General features: G+C 42.4%; 1 protein-coding gene across 1 annotated transcript; it reads left to right on the top strand.

The window, feature by feature from the left end:
* Positions 1-361: 361 nt before the first annotated feature.
* Positions 362-23683, top strand: LOC115457474 (SLAM family member 6-like). Its single transcript, XM_030186891.1, has 4 exons — positions 362-419; positions 3513-3851; positions 16287-16562; positions 23376-23683. Exons 1-4 carry the CDS (start codon positions 362-364, stop codon positions 23480-23482), a joined length of 780 nt encoding a protein of 259 aa, XP_030042751.1. The 3' UTR covers positions 23483-23683.
* Positions 23684-23908: the final 225 nt, after the last annotated feature.

Below are 23908 nucleotides of genomic sequence, written 5' to 3'. Positions count from 1 at the left end.
GTCCTGTCTGTCCTGATTTAGATTGTAAGCTCTTTTGAGCGGGGACTGTCTTTCCTTCATGTTCAATTGTGAAGCGCTGCATACGACTGGTAGCACTATAGAAATGATTTGTAGTAGTAGTAGCTCTCTGTTTGAGGGAAATGCAGGAAATTGGTTTTAGCTTTCAGTCCATTTGAAGGATGATGCTGCAGGGAGAAGACAGCAGGTTGTATGATTTCACATAGGCATGTTGGCCACGTCATGTGTCAGAGATGATGGGCTGAGTATTTCTGTGTATGTGCTGACCTCAGAGCAGGAACTGCAAATTTACCACAGGTTTAGTCCAGCTTCTGCTTCACAGCTGTAAGAAAGAGAGAGAGAAATGGAGTCGCAGAGACACAGTTCCGCACTGGGTCTGCTCCTGCTTCTGCATGTCTCCGGTAAGTTTTTTTCCCTTTCATTAAAGAGTCACCGAGTTCAGTGAAAGAAAAGCTGTGCTCATGGTGAATCGCTCCCATTCCATTACAAACAGATAAAGCATTTTATGTCTGATCCTATGTTTTTTGCAGCATACAGATTCCAATTGTATTCCTTTCCAGGCGAGGTCACGTGACAGTGTTTCAAACATGGCTACTCCCTGCACATAGGTTCTGGGTAATCAGAGAGTGAACAACCTCAAACAATCCCAAGTGTAATGAGATGTTTCAGGTGGGGGAGGAAAGAACGGCTTGGAAGCATAGACCCAATGACCTGGCATAGCAAAGTGTTCTTAGCAATTAATTTAGGATTAAAGAAGGAGATTCTACATCCCCATCTGCATGAATTGATCAAAAGACAAGTCTGTTTTTCTCCTTCAAGGTTCTGCACTTTTATGTCATCAGTAAGCAATAGTTGCTCCTTAAAATTGAAGCAATATCTCAGCAGACAGTAATCTCGTAGCAGGAAAATTCAACAATCTAAGATTCCTAGCTCTCAGGAAATTCTCTACATGCTCTAACCCATAACGGGTATAGAGACCATCCTTAATTGCCAGGGAACCAGTAATCTGTAGATTAGCAACTTGAAGTTCTATTTTCCAAAGAAGAAGTTTTAGTGTCCTTATCTTCCAATTTAGTGACCATGTCTTGCTCTGCTTATTTATTGGACTGGCTGACAGTTACCCACCTCACACAATATAAGATGCTCATTACACAGTCTCCTAAAGTGTCTACCATCAGATCAGAAGTACCAAAAGGGGTTCAGATGACATAATTAAGCTTGAGCTAAATCCAAACATGAGTAGGATTAGCCCAAAAGAATTTCCAGCAGCCAATTTTTAGATAGACAAAATTTTATTGACGAAGCACCCACACTTAAAAAAAGAACCGACATGTTTCGGCAGAAGACCGCCGGTTTCTATTTTCACCCAAAGGTCTTTTTAAAGACCGACTTCATTGGCATCATACTTCACCAGTTCTTTTTCTTCGAAATCTGCGCATCAGATGCTCTCCGTTCATTCAGACTCCTGATGCAGGCCTAGCGGCCGAAACACAGCGTTTGTGTCGAGTCTTTTTTACATAATAAACGTTTCCTTTTAGAAGAATTCATTTCTCCAGACTTTGGTTTCTGTGGTCAAACATCCCACTTTTTCCCATAACTTGTGTTTTCCGTGGGAAGTTCGAGTTTTCTGCCCTTGGCGCATCATTCTGGACATATAGCTCTAACTTGACACCCTCTGGCTCTTCCCAAGCTCTAGCACTGTCCAAATAGTGTTGAGGTATTCAGAGGGCATATTCACAGCACCATCCACTGATTCTGTATTTTATTTATTTGTTACATTTGTATCCCACATTTTCCCACCTATTTGTAGGCTCAATGTGGCTTACATAGTTCCAGAGAGGTGTCTACCCCTGGGTGAACAGATACTGGCTGTATAGTAAATTTAAGCAGATCTGGTGTGGAATGCCCCAAGCAGAATGCCAGGGTGGGATCGTGTAGCAAGGTATTGAGAATTGATTCGTTTCCTATTTGTTTTTTCATTTTTCGTTGTTTGTGTTGGTTCTGTGAAGTTTGCCTTTCTGAAAAGATAGGTCTTTAGGTTTTTTTCAGAAGTTTGGGAGATTATTCGTGAATTTCAGGTCTTTTGGTAAAGCGTTCCAGAGCTGTGTGCATATGTAGGGAAAAACTGGACGCATATGTTAATTTATATTTCAGTCCCTTACATCTTGGGAAGTGAAGGTTTAGGTACGTTCTTGCTGATTCGGATGTGTTTCTAATTGGTAGGTCGATCAGATCAGTCATGGAACCCGGAGCTAGGCCATGGATTATTTTATGTACCAGAGTACAAATCTTGAAGGATATTCGTTTTTTGATAGGTAGTCAGTGCAGTTTTTCAAGAAGGGGTTTCGCATTTTCAGATCTTGATTTACCATAAATGAGCCTGGCTGCTGTGTTTTGAGCGGTCTGAAGTTTCCTTAGTTTCCTAAGATTTGTTCTTTACATCCTGCGTATATTCCGTTGCAGTAATCGATGCTATTAATGCTAAAAGTTATAAAATCAGATCAGTTACATGCATAACTGAACTGTCTAATTGCTGCTCTGGCCAGAAACCCTTAGGCAAGTCCCAGCCAATATTCAGTTGTGGCCCACATTAGTGTCATATGCAGGTCCCAGCTGAACACCAGCTATGACCCACATAAGCTCTGGTAACTGCCATTCAAAATTATCTCTGGATATTCAGTGCCGATATCCAGTGTTAATTCTGCCTGTGGCAGTCACTGTTTAAAAAATCACTGATCACCATGGGCTGAATGTCAACTGGTTAGTGCCTAATTTCTGTCTCATGCAAGGGCGGCATAGACCCGGGAGGGGCATGGGCAGGTCCTGGTTGTGCCAAGCAATTACACTAAGTTTCTAGAATACTGTGAGTCGCATGCGTAACTGCCACATTCAGACACCAGCATTTATCCCTGACTAGTTAATGCCACTGAATATCCCTCTTGCTGGAATTTATCTGGATAACCAGATAAGTGCCTTTGAATACTGGCCCCTATCCACCTGATATTCAGCCTGCAGCGGTATGCAGCGTCAGAGCTGCTCACAGCCATAGGCTGACCTTACTCCGTAAACACAATGCCAGGGAATGTGCAGATCCCCGCTTTGAATATCTGGGTCTCAGCGGTCACCCGTAAGTTAACCAGGCACTAGCCGATATTCAGACTGGTGCCAGTTAACTTAGGTCAGATTATTTCCAGGCCTCTTGCCTTGAGAGCTCATGTCCTATATCTGCACTGCAGGTGTAATAAAAGGTATCACAGCCTGCAGAGTCCAGATTTTTCAGGACTGACCCATCTGCACTGAGCGGTCACAGTAACAGTGACAGGGTCCTGTGGCTCCAGCTTTTCTAACAGAATAGGTGCCTGGGCTGAAGCTGAAAAGACCTGGATACTGTGATGTGGCCAACATGATGGCTTGTCCCCTTTTCTTGGTTCCACTCAGTAAGATACTGACCTGCTAATGTAATTCTGAGGTTCTGCTTCTTTCATTTCTTCCAGATGTGATTATCCAAGCACAGAATTCTCCTCCTCCTCCTCGCTGGGTGAATGGGATTCTGGGAGGATCTGCCCTTCTCCCTCTGGATGTGACCTCAGAACATATTCTTGAAATAGAATGGCGCTTTGTTTCTGGAGTAATCATACGACTTGGACAATTCAAAAACAGAATATTTAATGAATTCAATTTTAGTACCAGATTTCACCAGAGACTACAGATGTACAAAGAGACAACCCTGAAGGTTGATGGACTAGAGATGAGGGACACGGGGACCTTTGACGCTCACATAACATTTACAACAGGATATTTAGTAAAACAAGATTTTCACCTCACTGTTTATGGTAAGTGTATACCTGTATAGTTGAGCTTTTATTAATTCAATCATTTTGATTTTTTTTAATGTATTGCCTCTTCCAGATTGAAGTTTGAGCTCCTCTGCGCATATCCAGCAGATAGCCAAGACCTGCCGCTTCTTCCTCTTTAACATCAGCAAAATTCGCCCTTTCCTCTCTGAACACACCACCCGAACTCTCATCCACGCTCTCATTACCTCTCGCCTTGACTACTGCAACTTACTCCTCACCGGCCTACTACTATTTAGCATTTCTATAGCGCTACAAGGCATATGCAGTGCTGCACAAACATAGAAGAAAGACAGTCCTCCCACTTAGCCATCTATCCCCCCTTCAATCTGTTCAGAACTCTGCTGTACGTCTCATATTTTTTTAATGTATTGCCTCTTTCAGATTGAAGTTTGAGCTGAATTTTATGTTCAGATAAATGAGTTATTTCCCTGCCTGTACTGGCTTATGATCCAGCCGTAGCTGAGTCATTGGAATATTAGAGTGACTGCTGTAGGAAAGGATTGCGCAAGAGCTGTGTCACCACTCGTACTTATTATTTCTATAGCGCTACTAGACGTACGCAGCACTGTACACAAAGCATGTAAGAGATGGTCCCTGCTCAACAGAGCTTACAATCTAATCAAGACAGACAAACAGGACCAATAAGGGATTAGGGAATTACTTAAGGTGGGAATGATAAAACAGATGTGGGTACTGAACAAGTGAATAGGAGTTGTGAGTTAAAAGCAGCCTCAAAAAGGTGGGCTTTTAGTCTAGATTTGAAAGGGCCAAAGATGAAGCTTGACGTACTGACTCAGGAAGACTATTCCAGGCATACAGTGTAGCAAGATGGAAGACGTGGTATCTGGAGTTGGCGGTGGAGCAGAAGGGCACTTACTTACCTGATGAATGGAGCTCCCAGGGAGGGGTGTAGAGAGAGGAGTGAGAGATATTGAGGAGCTACAGAATTAAATAAGCTGAAAAGTGCACATCTACAGTGTAGAATCCAATGGCACATCTCCCTCTTTCCTCCATTTGCAGTCGGGCATGTGGGGGAGGGGGGGACACTCACATGGAACAGCAAGATTAAAGTATGTCTGAACAGAGTAATTGAGGATGCTTGTGTGTGTCTGGGGGGACATGATGTGTACACGTGTCTGCCCAGTGTGTGATGGCAGTGGCCAAAAAAGCCAACAGGATGCTTGGAATTATTAGGAGAGGGATGCAAAATAAGAACATGGTGCGATCTCACGTTGAGTATTGTGTGCAATTGTGGTCACCGTATCTCAAAAAAGATATAGTGGAATTAGAAAAGAGCAACCAAAATGATAAAGGGGATGGAACTCCTCTCATTTGAGGAAAGCCTAAAGAGGTTAGGGCTCTTCAGCTTGGAAAAGAGATGGATGACGAGGGATATGATTGAGGTCTATAAATTCCTGAGTGGTGTAGAATGACTAGAAGTAAATCGATTTTTTTTTTACTCGTTCCAAAAGTACAAAAATCAAGGGACACTCAATGAAATTATATGGAAATACTTTAAAAACAAATAGAAGAAAAATATTTTTTCACGCAAAGTATAGTTAAGTTCTAGAACTCGTTGCCGAAGGAAGTGGTATCCATGGTTAACGTATCTGGGTTTCAAAATGGTTTGGACAAGTTCCTGGAGGAAAAGTCCATAGTCTACTATTGAGACAGATATGGGGAAGCAACTGCCTGTCCCTGGGATTGGTTGGATGGAATGTTGCTGCTATTTGGGTTTCTGCCAGGTACTTTTGACCTGGATTGACCACTGCTGGAAGCAGATGGACCATTGCTCTGACCCAGTATGGCTATTCTTATGTTCTTATGTGAAGTGTGTGTGTATATATATATATATTTTTTTTTTTTTTTTTTTTTTGATCCACGAGAATTCACTAAACCAAACTGTTCTTAGCTTTCAATTACCTTACTGCAGGTCAGGTAGTTTCTTGTCAGGATCTGGCTTGGCCCTGTTTTGTAAGTTTGCAGTTTAGTTCTATACCAGGGATTATTCAGTGTCAGTTCTGGAGGTCTGCAGCCTAGTCAGGTTTTCAGGATTTCTACAATGAATATGCATGAGATCTATTTGCATACAGTGGGGGCAGTGCTTGCATATTCATTGTGGATATCCTGAAAACCCAACTGAGTTGCAGATCTCCTGGACAGACTTTGAATACCCTTGTCCTATACCTTTTTATTTACATTTGCCATGTGTCTTGACCCCAGAGACCAGTCCTGCATTGTCCATCACCTTGAGAAAGGTTTCTAAAATATCAAAGCCTGAGATAAATGCTATAAATGAAAGCTGCTATCCACGCCTGAGAAACTGACTCAGGTCTCTAACTCTTTCCCTGCACACAACAGCTTTGTTGCTGCCTGTGTCTAAGGTTACCATATGGCTCCACAAAAAGGAGGACAGATTGAGCCAGGCCGGGTTTTGCTTCCATTGAAAGCTTTGGAAGTAAAACCCAGACTTGCTCAATCTGTCCTCCTTTTTCTTGAGCAATATGGCAACCCTACGCTGTGTCACTCCTTCAACATAAAGCATGAGGGAGAGAAAGAGAAACTCAATGAAAGACAGACCAATCTTCTTCTCATCCACTACTTCTCTTCCTCCTAGAAGATCCTGTGGTCCTGTCTATGCTCTTCCCAGCAGAATTCATTCAGGCAACCTCCAAAAAAAGATCAAAGTAAGCATTAAAAATGTTCCATGAATCATGCAAAATCAAATATATAAAACTATCCATCTTTCCCAAAAACATCTCTGAAATGTATACGTATTCAAATATCACCCTGTGAGGGAGTGTATAGGAGGTCACCGGTTCCCCTTAAAAGCACTCCCTCACAGAACTACCATAAAGGGGGGTGTCCCAGGCAAGGCAGAGCAGGGAGGGCTGATGCAGGGAGTGAGATAAAAACTCTGAGCCCAGGCAGAACAGTAAGGCCCAGAAGATTCACCACTATGTCTAAGCAGCAGAAGCTTCATTCAGGCAGCCAACTTTTACCTTGGAAACTTGAAAATCTCTAATCCTGGAGGCCTGGTTAGTACAGGGCCTAGTTTTGGTTACTTGTGGAGACTAGAGCACACTGAGACCGTGAAGCCTGCCAGGACAGGCTGCAGGAAGATTATTTTTTAATTTCCAAGAGACATTAATGATTGATCCTCAAGTTATTTTTGCCTATGAAGGGAATAGGTTTTACTTTCTGATTTGAATAAGTAAACTACCTGATATTCAAAGTGATTTCACCAGGTAGGAGAAGGTCCTGCCCGGTTAAATCACTTGTGTCCACCTAAGTGCTGAGATTCAGTGGCACATCACCCACTAACTGCCCCTGCACTGTCTCGTTAGTGCCAGGGTAGAGTCTGGGAAGATCCGGTACTTAACCTTTTAGTGGGACCTGCATAAGCTCCATCAGCTCACGCTGTATGACTTAGCTGTGAATACTCGGTGCTGGTGCCCAGACATGGCATTGAATAGCAGGGGCAAATTCTGAATATTGACCAGGAAGTGTTTTGTTTTACTTGCAATCATACTGAGTCAAACCAATGGTCCAGCTAGCCCAGTATCCTGCTTCCAATCTGAACTGGCCACTGTCGGAAGCAGGATACTGGTCTAGATGGACCATTGCTCTGACCCAGTCTGGCTATTCTTATGTTCCTGTGTTCTCTGTGTGGCAGTGTTTGTTGAAGCTTAATGCCTAGCTGCCACCCATGCTACCATATACCCATTCATTATAGCAACATGAAATGTCAAAAAATTCATTAATAGCTATTTATCATTTTTAATATTCTTTTCTATATATGTTTAATCTCCTGGTAAATTGAGAGTGAGAGTGTGTGGATTTTCCCCAGGGGATTACTAAGATTGGTACAAAGAACTTTCCAGCTTCACTGGGGTGAGGGATAGTGTTAGTGGGGGGGGGGGGGGGGGGGGGGTGAAGAACCTGACCCAGAAAGTAGTATTTGGAGTTGAATGACGGATGTCATATTTGTTATAAAAGTTGCAGGATTATAGAGCACATGGTCATTGGTTGCCTCCTCCCACTCCAGGACCTATGAGGAGAGGTGTTATCCTGATCAGGCCCAATAGCTTAAGGCTGACTAAAGAGGTAGTTTCTGGTAACAGAGCAGTAACTGAGAGGAGAACTCTGGGTGGGTAGAAAGGTTTAAACCTCTCCCCCCCCCCCCCCCTCCCAGGAGCAGGACAGAGAAAAGCCTGTTCGGTGTAAGAGGGAGCAGCTTGAAGAAGTGCACCATTGAAGGTGAAGGGAGGAAAGGGAGGTCCAGCCCTGAGGTGGTCCTGCGGCTGGGTAAAAGCACAGTGGGATGCTTTCCTGCGGAAGGAGCAGGAAGCTACAGCCTTGTTCTGTCAGAAAAGCTGGGTCATTCGCCATTGGAGCCTCTGGAGATGTACCAAGGTCATCTGGGAAAGCCCGGGAGTGTCCTGAAGGATCTAGAGACGGGAATTCCACGGCCTGATACTTTACTATAATACCTGTGCTTGGCCATGGGAGTGGTGAATTTATCTGTGCCCCTGGAGTTGGTGGTGAGGGGCGAAGGCGTGAAGGTAGACCGCCTGCTCTGCACTGCCTGTTTGGTGAGAGAAAATTCAGGAGGAGCTGAAGGGGGTCTTCCCTGCTTCTTAGTCAAATGCTTTCCTTGCAAGTTCATCCTCTCTCAGCCCTCTCAGATCTCACCCCTATGCTGGAGACTTCTTGGGCTGGGGGCTGCTGGACTTCCAGGCTGGCTATACCTGTCTCTTTTGCGTCTTCCTGGAATCTTTCCATGGGCTCTGAGGACCAGCTGTCCTCCCAAGAGTTTTCCTCCTCTGCTGGGTTCCTGGTGCTAGCCACACCTAGGCAGCCTTCTCCCATGCAGTAAACTGGAAAGGAGTAGCAAGAAGGTAAAAAGGGGGGTGGTGATTTGAGAGCAGAAGTGAATAAGTGGAGGATTGAGTGGAGAGCAGAAGTGAGTGGAGGAGTGGCCTAGTGGTTAGGGTGGTGGACTCTGGTCCTGGGGAACTGAGTTCGATTCTCACTTCAGGCACAGGCAGCTCCTTGTGACTCTGGGCAAGTCACTTAACCCTCCATTGCCCCATGTAAGCCGCATTGAGCCTGCCATGAGTGGGAAAGTGCGGGGTACAAATGTAACAAAAAAAAAAAACCAGATACTACTGGAGATTCTACATGGAATATCGCTACTATTGGAGATTCTACATGGAATGTTGCTATTCCACTAGCAACATTCCATGTAGAAGGCTGCACAGGCTTCTGTTTCTGTGAGTCTGACGTCCTGCACGTATGCGGCCTGCGCGGCCACATTGGTGATCTGCAAGGGCCGACTTCTACATGGAATGTTGCTAGTGGAATAGCAACATTCCATGTAGAATCTCAAATAGTAGCAACAGTGGAGGAGTGGCCTAGTGGTTAGGGTGGTGGACTTTGGTCCTGGGGAACTGAGAAACTGAGTTCCATTCCCGCTTCAGGCACAGGGAGCTCCTTGTGACTCTGGGCAAGTCACTTAACCCTCCATTGCCCCATGTAAGCCGCATTGAGCCTGCCATGAGTGGGAAAGCGTGGGGTACAAATGTAACAAAAATAAAATAGATACTATTGGAGATTCTACATGGAATGTTGCTACTGTTGGAGATTCTACATGGAATGTTGCTACTATTGGAGATTCTACATGGAATGTTGCTATTCCACTAGCAACATTCCATGTAGAAGGCTGCGCAGGCTTCTGTTTCTGTGAGTCTGACGTCCTGCACGTACGCGGCCTGCGCGGCCACATTGGTGATCTGCAAGGGCCGACTTCTACATGGAATGTTGCTAATGGAATAGCAACATTCCATGTAGAATCTCAACTAGTAGCAACAGTGGAGGAGTGGCCTAGTGGTTAGGGTGGTGGACTTTGGTCCTGAGGAACTGAGTTTGATTCCCACTTCAGGCACAGGCAGCTCCTTGTGACTCTGGGCAAGTCACTTAACCCTCCATTGGGAAAGCGCGGGGTACAAATGTAACAAAAAAATAAGGAAGTCCTGTTATAGTATTTATGTCAGCAAGATTTTTTGGTGATGACCGCACTCATATGCCGTATATGTGGTGATGATTAAAAGAGAAGATATTACAATTCTTCACATGAATGGAGTCATCGCCACAAATCATGCTGACACATATATTGCAACAGGACTTCCTTATTTAGTTTTTCTCATAACTCATTTTCATGCACATTTTCTGATTCCATATGTGGTTTTCCTGTCGCTTTGTCACAGTGCTTGGGTCATGGTTCCTTCTTTAGAAAACAAATTTCTCTCTCTCTTTTAATATGGACTTCCAAGTCAGTTGATACCAGGGCTGAGATCTGGTGCCATAAGTGAAAATTCACAACTACCCAGGATTTTTCTACTATCTCTTATCCACTGCAGAGCTCCTTCCAAACACTGCAATCATGTGATAGAATTCTGTTTAAATTGCTGATAGGTCTCTGTTTTCTTGAGAGATGCTGAGCACTGGTATGTGCCATCACGGCCCTTGCAGCAGGGGCGTAGCCAGACAACAGATTTTGGGTGGGCCTAGGCAAGAATTGGGTGGGCACCAAGTGTTCTACCCCTCCCCCCCTCAAAATTTTTTTATCTCAGCTGCTGGGAAAACGCTTCTTTCCACCTTGGCAGCAGGCATACACTGAAAACTGAGCATGCGCAGGTGCCAGTGTCTTGGAGAGTAGCGTTTTCGTTACCATCAGGGGAAAATCTTCAGCTGGTGGAGCTTGGGATTCCCTCCAGTTACCACTAAACATGTGCTACTGTTGGGTGGGCCTGAGCCATAAATGGCCCACCCAAGCCCACCTGTGGCTAAGCCACTGCCTTGCAGTCAGCTGTGGGTCGTGATCTTTACTGTCCCCCGTTTGCAGTGTTTTCATCTGGAATACAAATGGAGTGTTTTATGCGACTGGACCAATTGCATAGACTGTATTGCCACTCCACTTGAAGAACAAGTCTCGGTCAACCTTGTTTAGACGGCAGCTTAAAGACTATTTTGTTGTGCCTGGCATATCATGCACATGGACTGTATTTTTTGATGGACTGATTGGAGTAGTGCTGTCTTTGTTGCAATGTTTGTATTTCCATATATATTATTTTCTGTGTTTTATTGTACTCTGCCCTGAAGAAAGACTAAGGAGGCTAGGGCTTTTCAGCTTGGAAAAGAGACGGCTGAGGGGAGACATGATAGAGGTATATAAAATAATGACTGGAGTGGAACAGGTGGATGTGAAGCGTCTGTTCACGCTTTCCAAAAATACTAGGACTAGGGGGCATGCGATGAAACTACAGTGTAGTAAATTTAAAACGAATCGGAGAAAATGTTTCTTCACCCAACGCGTAATTAAACTCTGGAATTCGTTGCCGGAGAACGTGGTGAAGGCGGTTAGCTTGGCAGAGTTTAAAAAGGGGTTAGACGGTTTCCTAAAGGACAAGTCCATAAACCACTAAAGCTTAGCCGAAATTGGGTGGCGGAGCCGGTGGGGGGAAGAGGGGTTGGTGGTTGGGAGGCGAGGATAGTGGTGGGCAGACTTAAACGGTCTGTGCCAGAGCCGGTGGTGGGAGGCGGGGCTGGTGGTTGGGAGGAGGGGATAGTGCTGGGCAGACTTATACGGTCTGTGCCCTGAAAAAGACAGGTACAAATCAAGGTAAGGTATAGACATGAGTTCATCTTGTTGGGCAGACTGGATGGACCGTGCAGGTCTTTTTCTGCCGTTATCTACTATGTTACTATGTTCACTACTAAATGGGAAAAATCCACAATTCCAGGAATAACATGTAGAGAACGTTTGTATGTTTGGGAAGCTTGCCAGGTGCACTTGGCCTGGATTGGCCGCTGTTGTGGACAGGATGCTGGGCTCAATGGACCTTTGGTCTTTTCCCAGTGTGGCATTACTTATGTACTTAAATACTAATAAATGAAATGTTTTCTAAATCCAGCCACTAGATGTCAGCATCTCCTAGTCTCTCCCACTCTAAAAAGAGACTATTAATGCCGCTTTGCTTTTCGGGGAGGTTAAGGTTAATCACTGTTTCCCCTTCCCCATGCAGCCATCATTCTGCGTACCCTCAGAACAAAGCAAACCTATGAGCTGCTGCATCCACGTCGTCGTTCTTTATTGTTGGTAGCAGTTTTATTTAATCTCACTTATATTTTCAAACATGCCGGCTTGTGCAGCATACGGATGTACACAAAGGAAGTATAATAACGGAATAACTTTTCATAGGTAGAGTAGTAATTTGTAAATCATAATGAGTGTGTCATTTGGAGGGGACACCCTAGCATGTGTTATATTCGTGCAGACATTTCTTTCCCTTGGTAAAGGTCCACTAAAACAGACTTTCTGTTATGAGAATCAGGTGCTCAACATTCAGAGTTTCTATCTATATTAATTTATGACATTTATATCCCACATTAAACAAGAATTAGGTTGAAACCTGGGAGCATTTAAAATCTTTTTAATTCCTGTTCCTAGATCAAAAGAGAAAGATGGTTTGTAGGAACTTGCTCCTTTTGTTTTGTGGACTGCAGTGGTATATTATAAAAATGCACTTAATATTGTTTATTACTACTGTTTAAAAGAGAGATATTCAATAATGAGGGCAGAGGTACCCAAATGCGAATTGGCACAGTATAAGTCATCACAAGGACAAAATATAAGAAAATCAATGGACTGCATTAGGGGCTTATAGCCTATTTAGTTATATTTAAACAAGTGAGAGATCTGCATGAAAGAAAATATTTATTTTTATTATTATGACTTAAGAAAACCACTTGTCCCTGAAAGATGCTCAAAACAGAATAATTCATTTCTAGAAAAGCGATGAGGTAAAGATTTGATTCCATGTGCCCCAACGAAAGGAGAGTTTAACCCTAGAACGCATATTGGGGGCCTTTTAGGCCCCCATGCTTACATTTTTGCTATTATCTGCAAAATTACTTTAGTTAGAATTTTGAAACTCAAGGTATTACTCAAGTATGTCATTGTTGATAATATCCAGTTGTTCATATAATTTTTTTTCATAAGCATTATGGTGTAACAATGCTTGTTTGGTGAAAACTACATCTGTACGAATTGGGGGCCTTTTAGGCCCCCACTGTTTTTATCATGTTCTCAGAAGTGTTTGTGTCTCAAGTTACTTTATTTGTACTCAGTAATGCTGGTGGAGGGGCCAGGGTTTGGATAATAACATGTGAGGATGTCATGTGATTTTTGGAGGGAGTGATAAGGCCATGACATCACCTCAGGTCCTCTGAACACTGAGGACAGTATACACTGTGAGCTAATTGCTGAAGGACCTGTGATAAGATAAGCTGTTGAGAGGAAATCTGTTTCATTTTCTAACATCTAGTCAGCAATGGCACAGTCTTCCTCCAAGTGTCTGACCAAGAGATTGAAGCGATTATGTTTCAAAGCGATGATGAAAGTGAACTATCTTTGTCTGATGAAGAATATCTGCCACCAGCTAATCAAACATCCTCATCCAGTGATTCTTCTGATGATGAAGAAGTGAATCTAGTGGATCCTCAAGAAGTGATAAGTAGAACATCCAAAACGAATGTTTTTTGAGACAGTAATCCTACATTAGTCGGACGTACTCCAATACACAATATTGTGAGACAGGCTCAAGGAGCTGTGGGAAGTCCCAGTTACTTTACCCCTAAAGATGTATTCTGTACTTATTTTTCTGACAATATTGCAGAAGAGGTCCTATTATGTTCAAACCTAGAAGGAAGACGTATCGCTTCAGCAAAAAATAAGTCCTGGAAAAATATCTCAAAAGAGGAACTTTATGCATATATTGGACTTTTCCTGCTGGCAGGGAGTCAAAAATCGTATGATGTCCCAATACAAGAATTATTTCTGGACCCACTTTCTGATCCACACTATAAGGCGACAATGTCAGTGGGCAGATATGAGGAAATTAGAAGGATCATTCGCTTTGATGATAAGCGAACTCGTGCAGCGAGGTTTGAAACAGACAAATTAGCCCCTATCAGTTATATCTGGAACATATTTATCAAAAATTGCACAAAACTTTACAATCCTAGTACTAATGTTACTGTAGATGAGCAACTTGTACCGTTCAGAGGACGCTGCAAATTCATACAATACATGCCCAGCAAGCCAGCCAAGTACGGTATAAAAATCTTCTGGATGTGTGATTCTGCAAATTATTATGGCATAAATGGCGTAATCTACTGTGGCAAAGAGGTTGGTGCTCTTGCTGTTCCAATATTCAATTCAGGTAGAAACATCACCATGGACAATTATTTCACCAATGTTGAACTAGGCAATTTTCTGCTTGCAAAAGCTATTACACTTGTTGGTACTATAAAGCAAAACAGACGAGAAATTCCAGCAGCACTCAAACACAATCGTCAGCGAGCACTTTATGAGAGTGTCTTTGGATTCAATAACAAAGCGACTTTGGTATCTTACAAGGCAAAGAAGGAGAAATCTGTAATTTTACTCAGTACCATGCATCACGATTGCAGTGTTGACAGCAATAACCAAAAATTGAAACCAGAAATCATCCTGCATTACAATGCAACAAAAGGAGGTGTAGATAAAATGGATGAGATGGTGGGAGAATATTCGTGTAAGAGGCAAACAAAACGATGGCCTGTAGTACTATTTTCAAATATGCTTGATGTAGCAGCCCTAAATTCATTCATTATTTATACAGAAACTCATCCTGAATTTCATGCACAGAGGAAGGACAGGAGACGCTTATTCTTGAAGGACCTTTGTCATGAACTTGTAATACCTCACATGATAGAGCGAAGCGACTTGAAATGCTTGCCAAAGAAACTAAAGAAGCAATGAAACGGTGTGGCGTACAGTTTCAGATTACTCCAGAGCCAGGAGAAAGAAAACGAAAGCGTTGTTTCATGTGTCCAAGAAACATAGAGAGGAAAACTGAGCGATATTGTTCCACTTGTAAGGAAACTGTTTGCAAAGAACACTCTTCTGAAAAAATAACATGTCAGAATTGTTTGGAAGACTAATATAATAGAAAAGAAAGTTAGAATAAAAATGTAGCTGCAGCTAGTTTGCTATAGATTTCTATGCATTTTTGTGTGTTTTCATGTCTTTGCGTGAAATTTGGGAAAAAAAAGATTTTTTGGTGTTTTCTGTGAAAAATTATAATTAAAATGTTGTCCACTATTCATATTTTATTGAGCAATTTTGAAATAAACTTGTAAAAGTTATTTAAGTGTGTTTTTCTACATTATGTGCATGGGGGCCTAAAAGGCCCCCATGATGTTAATATGCATATTTTTAACGTCATGCGTTCTAGGGTTAATTTTACTTCCAATCTTTATTGCACCAGGCTTCCCAAGGCAGATTACAACAATAGTTAAGATGAACCCATCAGTAAACAGGATATCCTCACTGAAATTTGGCCATGCATTACTGTATTGTATAGAACAGCGTAAAATGAGCACAAAATACAGAATTTATTAGTGCTGTTTCCACCAGCTGCAATAATTTTTGAAGCTAGTGATATTCAGTTTTGATTTCAGGATGTTTATATCTACATATGGGAAGCTTTCCAATAAATTAAAAAGCTGTCAAATAAGTAAAAAAAAATCTTTTGTCCTTCACCTTTTAATGCACTGCTTATCCAACTGAAACAGCTTTTGATCTTTTTTACAGATGGACCACACATAGGCAGTCTGTTATTTCTAATAACCTTTTACTATGTTTTCAATAGCTTTTGCTATTGTTTTGGGTGAACCAGTGTTGTGGCAATCTCCGCCTACTGGCTTCAAGCCATATAATGGGCTAGATAGCCTCCTACCGTCTCCTGTTCTCAATTTAACCTCTTTGATAGCGGTTTAATGTTAATTCACTAAACAGCTTTAAGAAACAAATCCCAGTGCTGTTGCAAAGTGAGAAACTAATTCCAGCAAACGTCTTCTGTATACATTCGAATCAGGCCGGTTATGGGTGCAAGAGAAGAGGGAACTGGGAACTCTAATTCTGGTGTTAATTCAAGAGGAGACTAAAAGCATCGCCTACTGATGTGAGAAGATGGCATCAGAACTAAGATTTTTGGTGTGTGGGGGGGGGGGGGTCTTACAGAATCATCCAGATTTGAGGAGGCAGTACTCCGAATCTTTGTGGAGACAGTCCTACTTACCCCATAACAGTTTAGTTCATTCAAGAATTTTCTGTAGTATCATTTAAAGGTTCAGACAAGGCAGTTTACAATAATTATCGGAACTGACATTGTAAGCCTGAGATGGTGGGGGGGGGGCAGACTTCTTCAGAAGTCTGATTACTATTACATGACTTGAATCCAGGTCCTTCTGAATGGTAGTGCACAGCCCATAGTAGTAATTCTTCTTTTTCTGTTCTTGCAGAGCCAGTCCCAACCCCACAGATATCGCTATCCCCCAGCATTAGTGACAGATGTAATGTAACTCTGAGATGTTTGGTCCCAGCTCATGCGGCAGTTAATGTTACCTGGATAGTGAGAGCTGCGCCTGCACACCTGCACCAGCCATCTCCAGACCCAAGCATCCTGCAGCTTGTATTGACCCCCAGCACAGAGGAAAAAGAATATGTCTGCGTGGCCAGCAATCCTGTTGATACGAAGAGCATCTCCATTAACACAAGCAGCTTGTGTCTAAATAAAGGTAAGTTGCAATGCTGGGGGTCTCCCTGTTAATGAATTAATAAAGTGTCCCACAGAAACAGTGAAAACCCTGTGTGAATACAGGACATACCAGATGACACACATGGAAATGGATGAATGAGTGCAGATTGAACCTTGTGAGTTCTTAAAGACACACACGCTCAGAGTGGGTCTTTTATAAAAGGGCACCTAGGCTGTGAAGGCATATAATTAAAATTACCCTAGGGAAAGAAGGCTCACACAATTATACCTCCTCTGAAGCAAATGTTATTGTGTGCATGTGTGTGCCGGTAAGAATAGAGAATAAGTAGCCACAGCGAAATGTACAGCCTAAAAACAAGAGCAGCACATAGTAACATACCCTATTTCCCCAAAAGTAAGACATCCCCCGAAAATAAGACCTAGTAGAGGTTTTCCTGAATTCGTAGATATAAGGCCTCCCCCGAAAGTAAGACCTAGCAAATTTTTGTTTGAAAGCAGGGCCGCCGAGAGCCGGACAAGGCCACCCCCGGGCCCCCCCTCCACCCACCCTCCGTCGCTCCCGGAACTAACCTTAAACACCTCCTTTCACCTTCGCAGCAAGCAGCAGCAGGGCAGACCTCTCCTTCCTTCCATGCCCCGCCCTCGCAGACGTTACCTCAGGCGAGGGCGGGACACGGAAGGAAGGAGTGGCCTGTCCTGCTGCTGCTTGCTGCGAAGGTGAAAGGAGGCGTTTAAGGTTAGTTCCGGGAGCGACGGAGGGCGGGCGGGCCAACCCCAATCCAACCCCGATGTTTCCCCGAAAAGTAAGACAGCCCCTGAAAATAAGACCTAGCGCATTTTTGGGGGCAAAAATTAATATAAGACAGTGTCTTATTTTCGGGGAAACACGGTAGTAAATGACGGCAGATAAAGACCTGAACGGTCCATCCAGTCTGCCCAACAAGATAAACTCATTATATATGACATCATGTGATACTTCATATGTATACCTGATCAACCAGTAGCTATAGACATAAATGACTTTATTTAGAAAGCGACATCTGACCCATTATGAATCTGTGTTGTCCAAATATTTAGATGTCTTGATAAATACCCAATATTTTTTTGGCATACCATATTATACACAAAAAAAAGTATGTATGGACCATTACTCAAAAAACATAAAGAATCATACAAGAAAATCACATGAAAACTTCCATAAGAGGAAACAATAATGAAAAAGCAAAAATTAATCAAAAGGAAAACAAAAAAAATAGGAACTTACTGTAGGCAACCTTTGAAGCATTGAGGGGGTCTTTTACAAAGGCACTGTAATGATTGTAGCATGCACTAATGATTAGCATGTATTAAATGCTAGAGACACCCATAGGAATATATGGGCTTCTCTAGAGTTTAGCGCATGCTTATTTTTAGCGCGCGCTACAAATGCTAGTGCACTTTGTAAAAGCACCATTGAGTCTTTTCTGTGAAGGTAAATGCTTGAATAATTTTTTATGACATAGTTTTTGGGATCAGTTTCATTTTATTTTATTTTATCACTATTTTTTTCTTTTTTATTGATTTTTTTTTTTATTTTTATTTATTGTTCCCTCTTATGGAAGTTCCTTTTATATGAATCTGTATGTTTGTTTGTTTTTTCTTTTTAGTAATTGTCCATACATGCTTTAAAGAGTTTGTAGGTTTCTGTATATATTTGTCTTTGTTTAGTTGTTTTAGTTGTGTCTTGGAAACAACATTTAATTTGCCCCTGAGATGCCGAGACATGTTGGGCATTTATTGTGACATCTAAATGTTTGGACAATGTAGACTCATTTGATGTCAAAGATCACTTTCTCAATAAAATGATTTATATCTATGGCCACAAATGCAAACTACATCCATAATGATCATTTCTGCCCCTGCTGTGTTTATTCTCCATCCCTAGAAACACCTACATATATATCACATAAAAGAAGGAGTTGTTTAAGAACTCTTCAAACATCTAAAGTTCAAAGACAGACACTTAATTGATATATCATTATGGTTTAATACCTCTCAACTGTTAGATAATGGTGCCTTTATCCCCTTTGATGTATTGAAAAATGTGTATAATATACCTGCCTCTGAACACTCAAATTGATTGTACCTTAGTGAACACATAACACAAAAGTTGAGTATCTCTGAACTCGATCCTTCTACTTCTGAATTCTCCAATTTGTGCCAGATGCTGTTGACAACATCAAAGACAGCATCTAAAATCTACAAAGCTCTACAGCTCTCAGACCATAAATCATGCAAATCCACAGAGTCCAAGGCAAACGAACTAACGTATTCTACCCAGGATATTGACAAATGCTACGGCTCACCATGTCTGCAGCAATTACACAGTCTTCGTATTTTAACTTAGATAAAGCATATTGGACGCCTTCAAAAATAGGAAAAATCTCTAAAGACTCTACTATATCAAACTGCTGGCCTTCCAACCAAACTCCAGGTGACTTATCACACATGATCTACCTTTGTTCTACTGTGCATATGTTCTGGAAGGATATATGGAACAAAATCCTAGACATCTTCCCTATTACCGCACCCAAACTCATCTCTTACATTGTTGTTCTTAGATCTTCATGATAATATGGATAAACTATTCAACATCATGATGACTATAGCATCTAATTGTTCTCCATTGGAAAGACAAAACTAAACTGAACATATTTGAATGGTGGGCATATCTATGCGCAATTCGTAGATATGAAGCTAACAACACTGTTCACATTCATAATATTCCACACTCTCAAAAATTATGGTCTCCATTAGATAACTATTGTAATATGTCTCGTCTTCCGCCAGGGTTGCTTTACTCATACTACCCCTCTCCTCAAGTCGCTTCACTGGCTCCCTATCCGTTTTCGCATCCTGTTCAAACTTCTTCTACTAATGTACTCACTCTGCTGCTCCCCAGTATCTCTCCACACTCGTCCTTCCCTACACCCCTTCCCGTGCACTCCGCTCCATGGATAAATCCTTCTTATCTGTTCCCTTCTCCACTACTGCCAACTCCAGACTTTGCTCCTTCTGTCTCGCTACACCCTACGCCTGGAATAGACTTCCTGAGCCCCTACATCTTGCCCCATCCTTGACCATCTTTAAATCTAGATTGAAAGCCCACCTCTTTAACATTGCTTTTGACTTGTAACCACTCGCCTCCACCTACCCTCCTCTCCTCTGTCCTCTACACATTAATTGATTTGCTTGCTTTATTTTTGTCTATTAGATTGTAAGCTCTTTGAGCAGGGACTGTCTTTCTCCTATGTGTGTGCAGCGCTGCGTACGCTTTGTAGCGCTGTAGAAATGCTAAATAGTAGTAGTAGTAGTAGTAATATGTCTACTGATAAGACTAATTAACTTTTCTTACATGACTACTTTTACCACACTTGTATGCTATTCCTAATATTGTATACAGCTTATGCATACGCATGTTTTTCATGGTTTTTGTATATTTATTTATATTTGAAACTTCAATAAAAATTCAATGAAAAAAAAAGGAGGAGTTGTTTTTTCTGTGTGTACATGCCCTGGGTGGTTTATAAGAGTCTACCTCAGTGTGTCGGATTCTGTTTTATATGCAGATCAATAAAACTCAAAGCACTGGATTTCAGACATACTGATTTTCGTAAAATGGGGGAACACCTGAAGAAGTTGCTGATGGCTTGGGTAGGCATAGGAGAAGTGGAAGAGAAGTGGTCCAAGCTGAAAGCTGCTATAAATACGGCAATAGAAAGTAAACAAAAACAAGAGAAACGGGAAGCCTATACGGTCCTCCAAACAAGTGACTGAAAAAATAAGGGCAAAAGAGGCTGCATTCAAGAAATACAGAAGAATGCAACAAGAGGATCACGGAAAAGATTACCGGATTAAACTCAAGAGGAAGGCTAAAAATGGAACTGTGAGACTGAAAGATGCTGTGGGCTGCTAGGTGAAGAGCGATAAGGAAAAAGCAAACATTCTAAACAAATACTTGTGTTCACAGAAGAAAATCCTGGAGAAGGACCACTATCAGCTGGGAAAGGTACATATGAGAATGGAGTGGATATTGTACCGTTCATGGAAAAATGTATTTATGAACAACTTGAAAAATTGAAGGTGGACAAAGCCATGGGACCAGATGGGATCCATCCCAGGATATTGAGGGAACTTAGAGAGGTTCTGGCGGGTCCTCTTAAAAATTTGTTTAACAACTCCTTGGAGACGGGAGAGGTTCTGCAGGATTGGAGAAGAGCGGATACGGTCCCTCTTCACAAAAGTGGCGACAGAGAAGAAGTGGGAAACTATAGGCCAGTAAGCCTCACTTCGGTTATTGGAAAGGTAATGGAAACGTTGCTGAAGGAAAGGATAGTGAGTTTCCTGGAATCCAGTGAGTTAAAAGATCTGAGGCAACATGGTTTTGTCAAAGGTAAATTGTGCCAAATGAATCTGATTGATTGAATTCTTTGACAGGGTGGCCAGAGAATTGAATCAAGGACGTGCACTAGATAGATTTCAGCAAAGCCTTTGACATGGTTCCACATAGGAGGATCTTAAATAAACTTGACAGGTTGAAGTTAGGACCCAAAGTGGTGAACTGGATTAGAAACTGGTTGACAGACAGATGCCAGAGGGTGATGGTTAATGGAATTCACTCGGAGGAAGGAAAGGTGAGTAGTGGAGTGCCTCAAGGATGGGTGTTGGGGCCGATTCTGTTCAATATGTTTGTGAGCAACTTTGCCAGAGGGTTGCAGGAGGGCCCATACAGGAATAATGTCAGGAAGTACTTTTTCACAGAGGGTGGTAGATACCTGGAATGCCCTCCCGCAAGAGGTGGTGGTGGAGATGAAAATGCTAATGAAATTAAAAATGCATGGGATAAACACAAAAGAATCTTGTATGGAAGGCATGGAACTAAGCAAGTTTATCGGTGATTAGATGACACCACCAGTAATTGAGAAGTAAAGCCAACGCGGACCAAACTTCCATTTTCTTGGATCAGCTGGCATGTGGCTTCAATGACAACTTAAGTAGTTGGAGAACAAAGCAATTGCCGGGCACATTTCTACAGTCTGTTCCCTGAAAATGGCAAGGACAAATCAAGGTCAAGTATACATATGTAGTATGCCTTGTGGGTCAGGTGATAAATCAACCCTAAAAACTGCTAAAACAAGTATCAGTCTGTTCTCCTTTCCTTTTGTTTCCTTGCAATAGTTTAGTAGTGCTTTCTCCACACTGGTCGCTGTGAACTCCACTTTATCATCTTTTAAGGACTGGCAGAATCTTCCCAGGAAGGAAACACACACTTCGCAGTCTCCTTCTCTCAAAGTACAACCGCTATCGGGCACGAGCGCCAGGACCACGGCCATCATCTACTATGTTGTTATGTTCAAGACTCTTATAAAGTGACTCCCCCCAATCCAATGCACAGCACCTTAAGTTTGTGGTTTGCAACTTGTTTCTAAAATGTTCTAAGTGATGCAATGGTTTCCTTTTTTGGGAGGGGGTTATTTTGCCAAATGCCAAACCAGACAGCCCATGTATACTGTATTCTTAACATTTGTAATCCACCAAATCCTCAAGGGTTCAAAGCAGTTTAACATAAAAACCATCAACTTAGTTGTGAAAATATAAACAATACGGTAGGAAAAAAAAACCCCCAAAGATGTCTTTTACCTACCATTTCTGAAACAAATAGTTCCTTCCATATTTCCAAAAAACAAGGTAAGAAGAGAATGTTCTTGTCTGAGTAGGAAGATTGTTCCGGAGCTGACTTGCCTGAACTAGATATGAGATATACCACTTATTAACCCAGCTCACAGCCTAGCCTCACAATCCCGTCTGGTGGTGTTAATTATGTGATCAGTTTTCCATTCTCTGACTGCCTTCCTGCTCTAGAAACCTGCTTGCCTTTCCAGTCTGATTGCAGATAAGCTAAATTTGCTAATTCTGATTCCTTGACGGTTTGAAATGTTGCAGAGGCTGGTGTAATATTTGTAGAAGTCTGTTTTAAAGTTAGTTGTGTGTTTTAAGGTGAATTTGCATACTGTTAAAACAAGGGCACTAGCCAGACACCCAATTATGGGCAGGCCTAAGCCCAAACTGGGTGGGTATGAGAACCCCACCCCCTAGGCAGTTGGGTGTCTCTAAACTCTTCCCTCCCAACCCATATCTTATCTGGTTTTGTCTATGCAGAATAGGAAGTTGCATCACGGGGAAGGCATGAGTTGGAGCTCGCTGCCAGCGAAGAACTGAAAAATTTAAGAAATGGGGGACAGGGGTGGAGTTGAGAGATGTCAGGACACTTGCAAAGGAGTGGAGGGGGAGGTGCTGGGCGTCTTCAGTTGGTGGGGCTTTGTGAATCCCACCAGCCATATTAGAGATGCGTCAGTGCTGGGTGGACCTGTGCCCAAAGTGTGTGAGCCTGGGCCTATCTGGGCCCACCTGTGGCTATGCCACAAAATGCTAGCTGTGAAAAAAAGACATTTGTAAAACTTATGACTCTCGGACCTGGCTCCCTGCTTTATTTTATCAATGATTATTAGTGTGATAGAGGTTGGAATTCATGTATCTTTACCAGTTAAAGTGGTTCATTTTCTACCTTTTCCTACTGAGCTCACTATTCCACAACAGTGAATACCATAATTTGCTCAGACTCCGCCTAAAAGGCCTTTGAACTGGTTTGGACTATGTAGATGGCCATGGGACTCTCAGAGAAATCAAAGACAGTGACAGGAATTAGTCAGCAGCCAGGCAACCATCTGTGAAGTGAACATTGAGTGTGATCAGAACTTAATTCCATCCTTCTCTCTCCTTCCCTTCTGTGCAGGACGGTCGGAGTTCGCAGTCCTGTGCTCTGTCTACGTGCGGCACATTATCTTCTCTGTGTTCCTGGTGCTGGAGATCTCTGCCGTTATCCTGGTAAACCTGCTGTAGAGAAAAACTCTGTCTGGACTGCAGAAGAACAAGGACTGAGGCCAACTAGAAACATTTTGTCTTATCTTCTACAAACATCTAAGCCCTCATTTTACAAAGTCGGAATATATGTGTATTAGACCCAAGTGAATGCATATGGCAAGGGGGCTTGGGCTGGGCATCTTTTGTGTGGAACAACGGTGTGGCAAATTCATAGATGTGTAGGGGTCATTTTACTAAGCTGCAGTGTGCGCTAGCGCACTCTCCGCAACTTAAAATGGTTTACCGTGGGATGCAGTCACGCATCCTGCTGTAAGTTCCAAATCTGCACACGCTACCTGTGCGCTACAAAATACTTTCCAATTTTTGTTGGAGGGCGCGTGTCTGCAGGTGGAGAATAGGCACATGTGTCTGCATTTACCGCGTGGTAACTGGTTAGCGCAGGAT

This window comes from Microcaecilia unicolor, chromosome 14 (assembly GCF_901765095.1).
Source record: "Microcaecilia unicolor chromosome 14, aMicUni1.1, whole genome shotgun sequence".
Lineage (NCBI taxonomy): Eukaryota > Metazoa > Chordata > Amphibia > Gymnophiona > Siphonopidae > Microcaecilia > Microcaecilia unicolor.
Note: the sequence above shows the minus strand (reverse complement) of the source record. Positions and strands in the feature narration are given on the sequence as shown.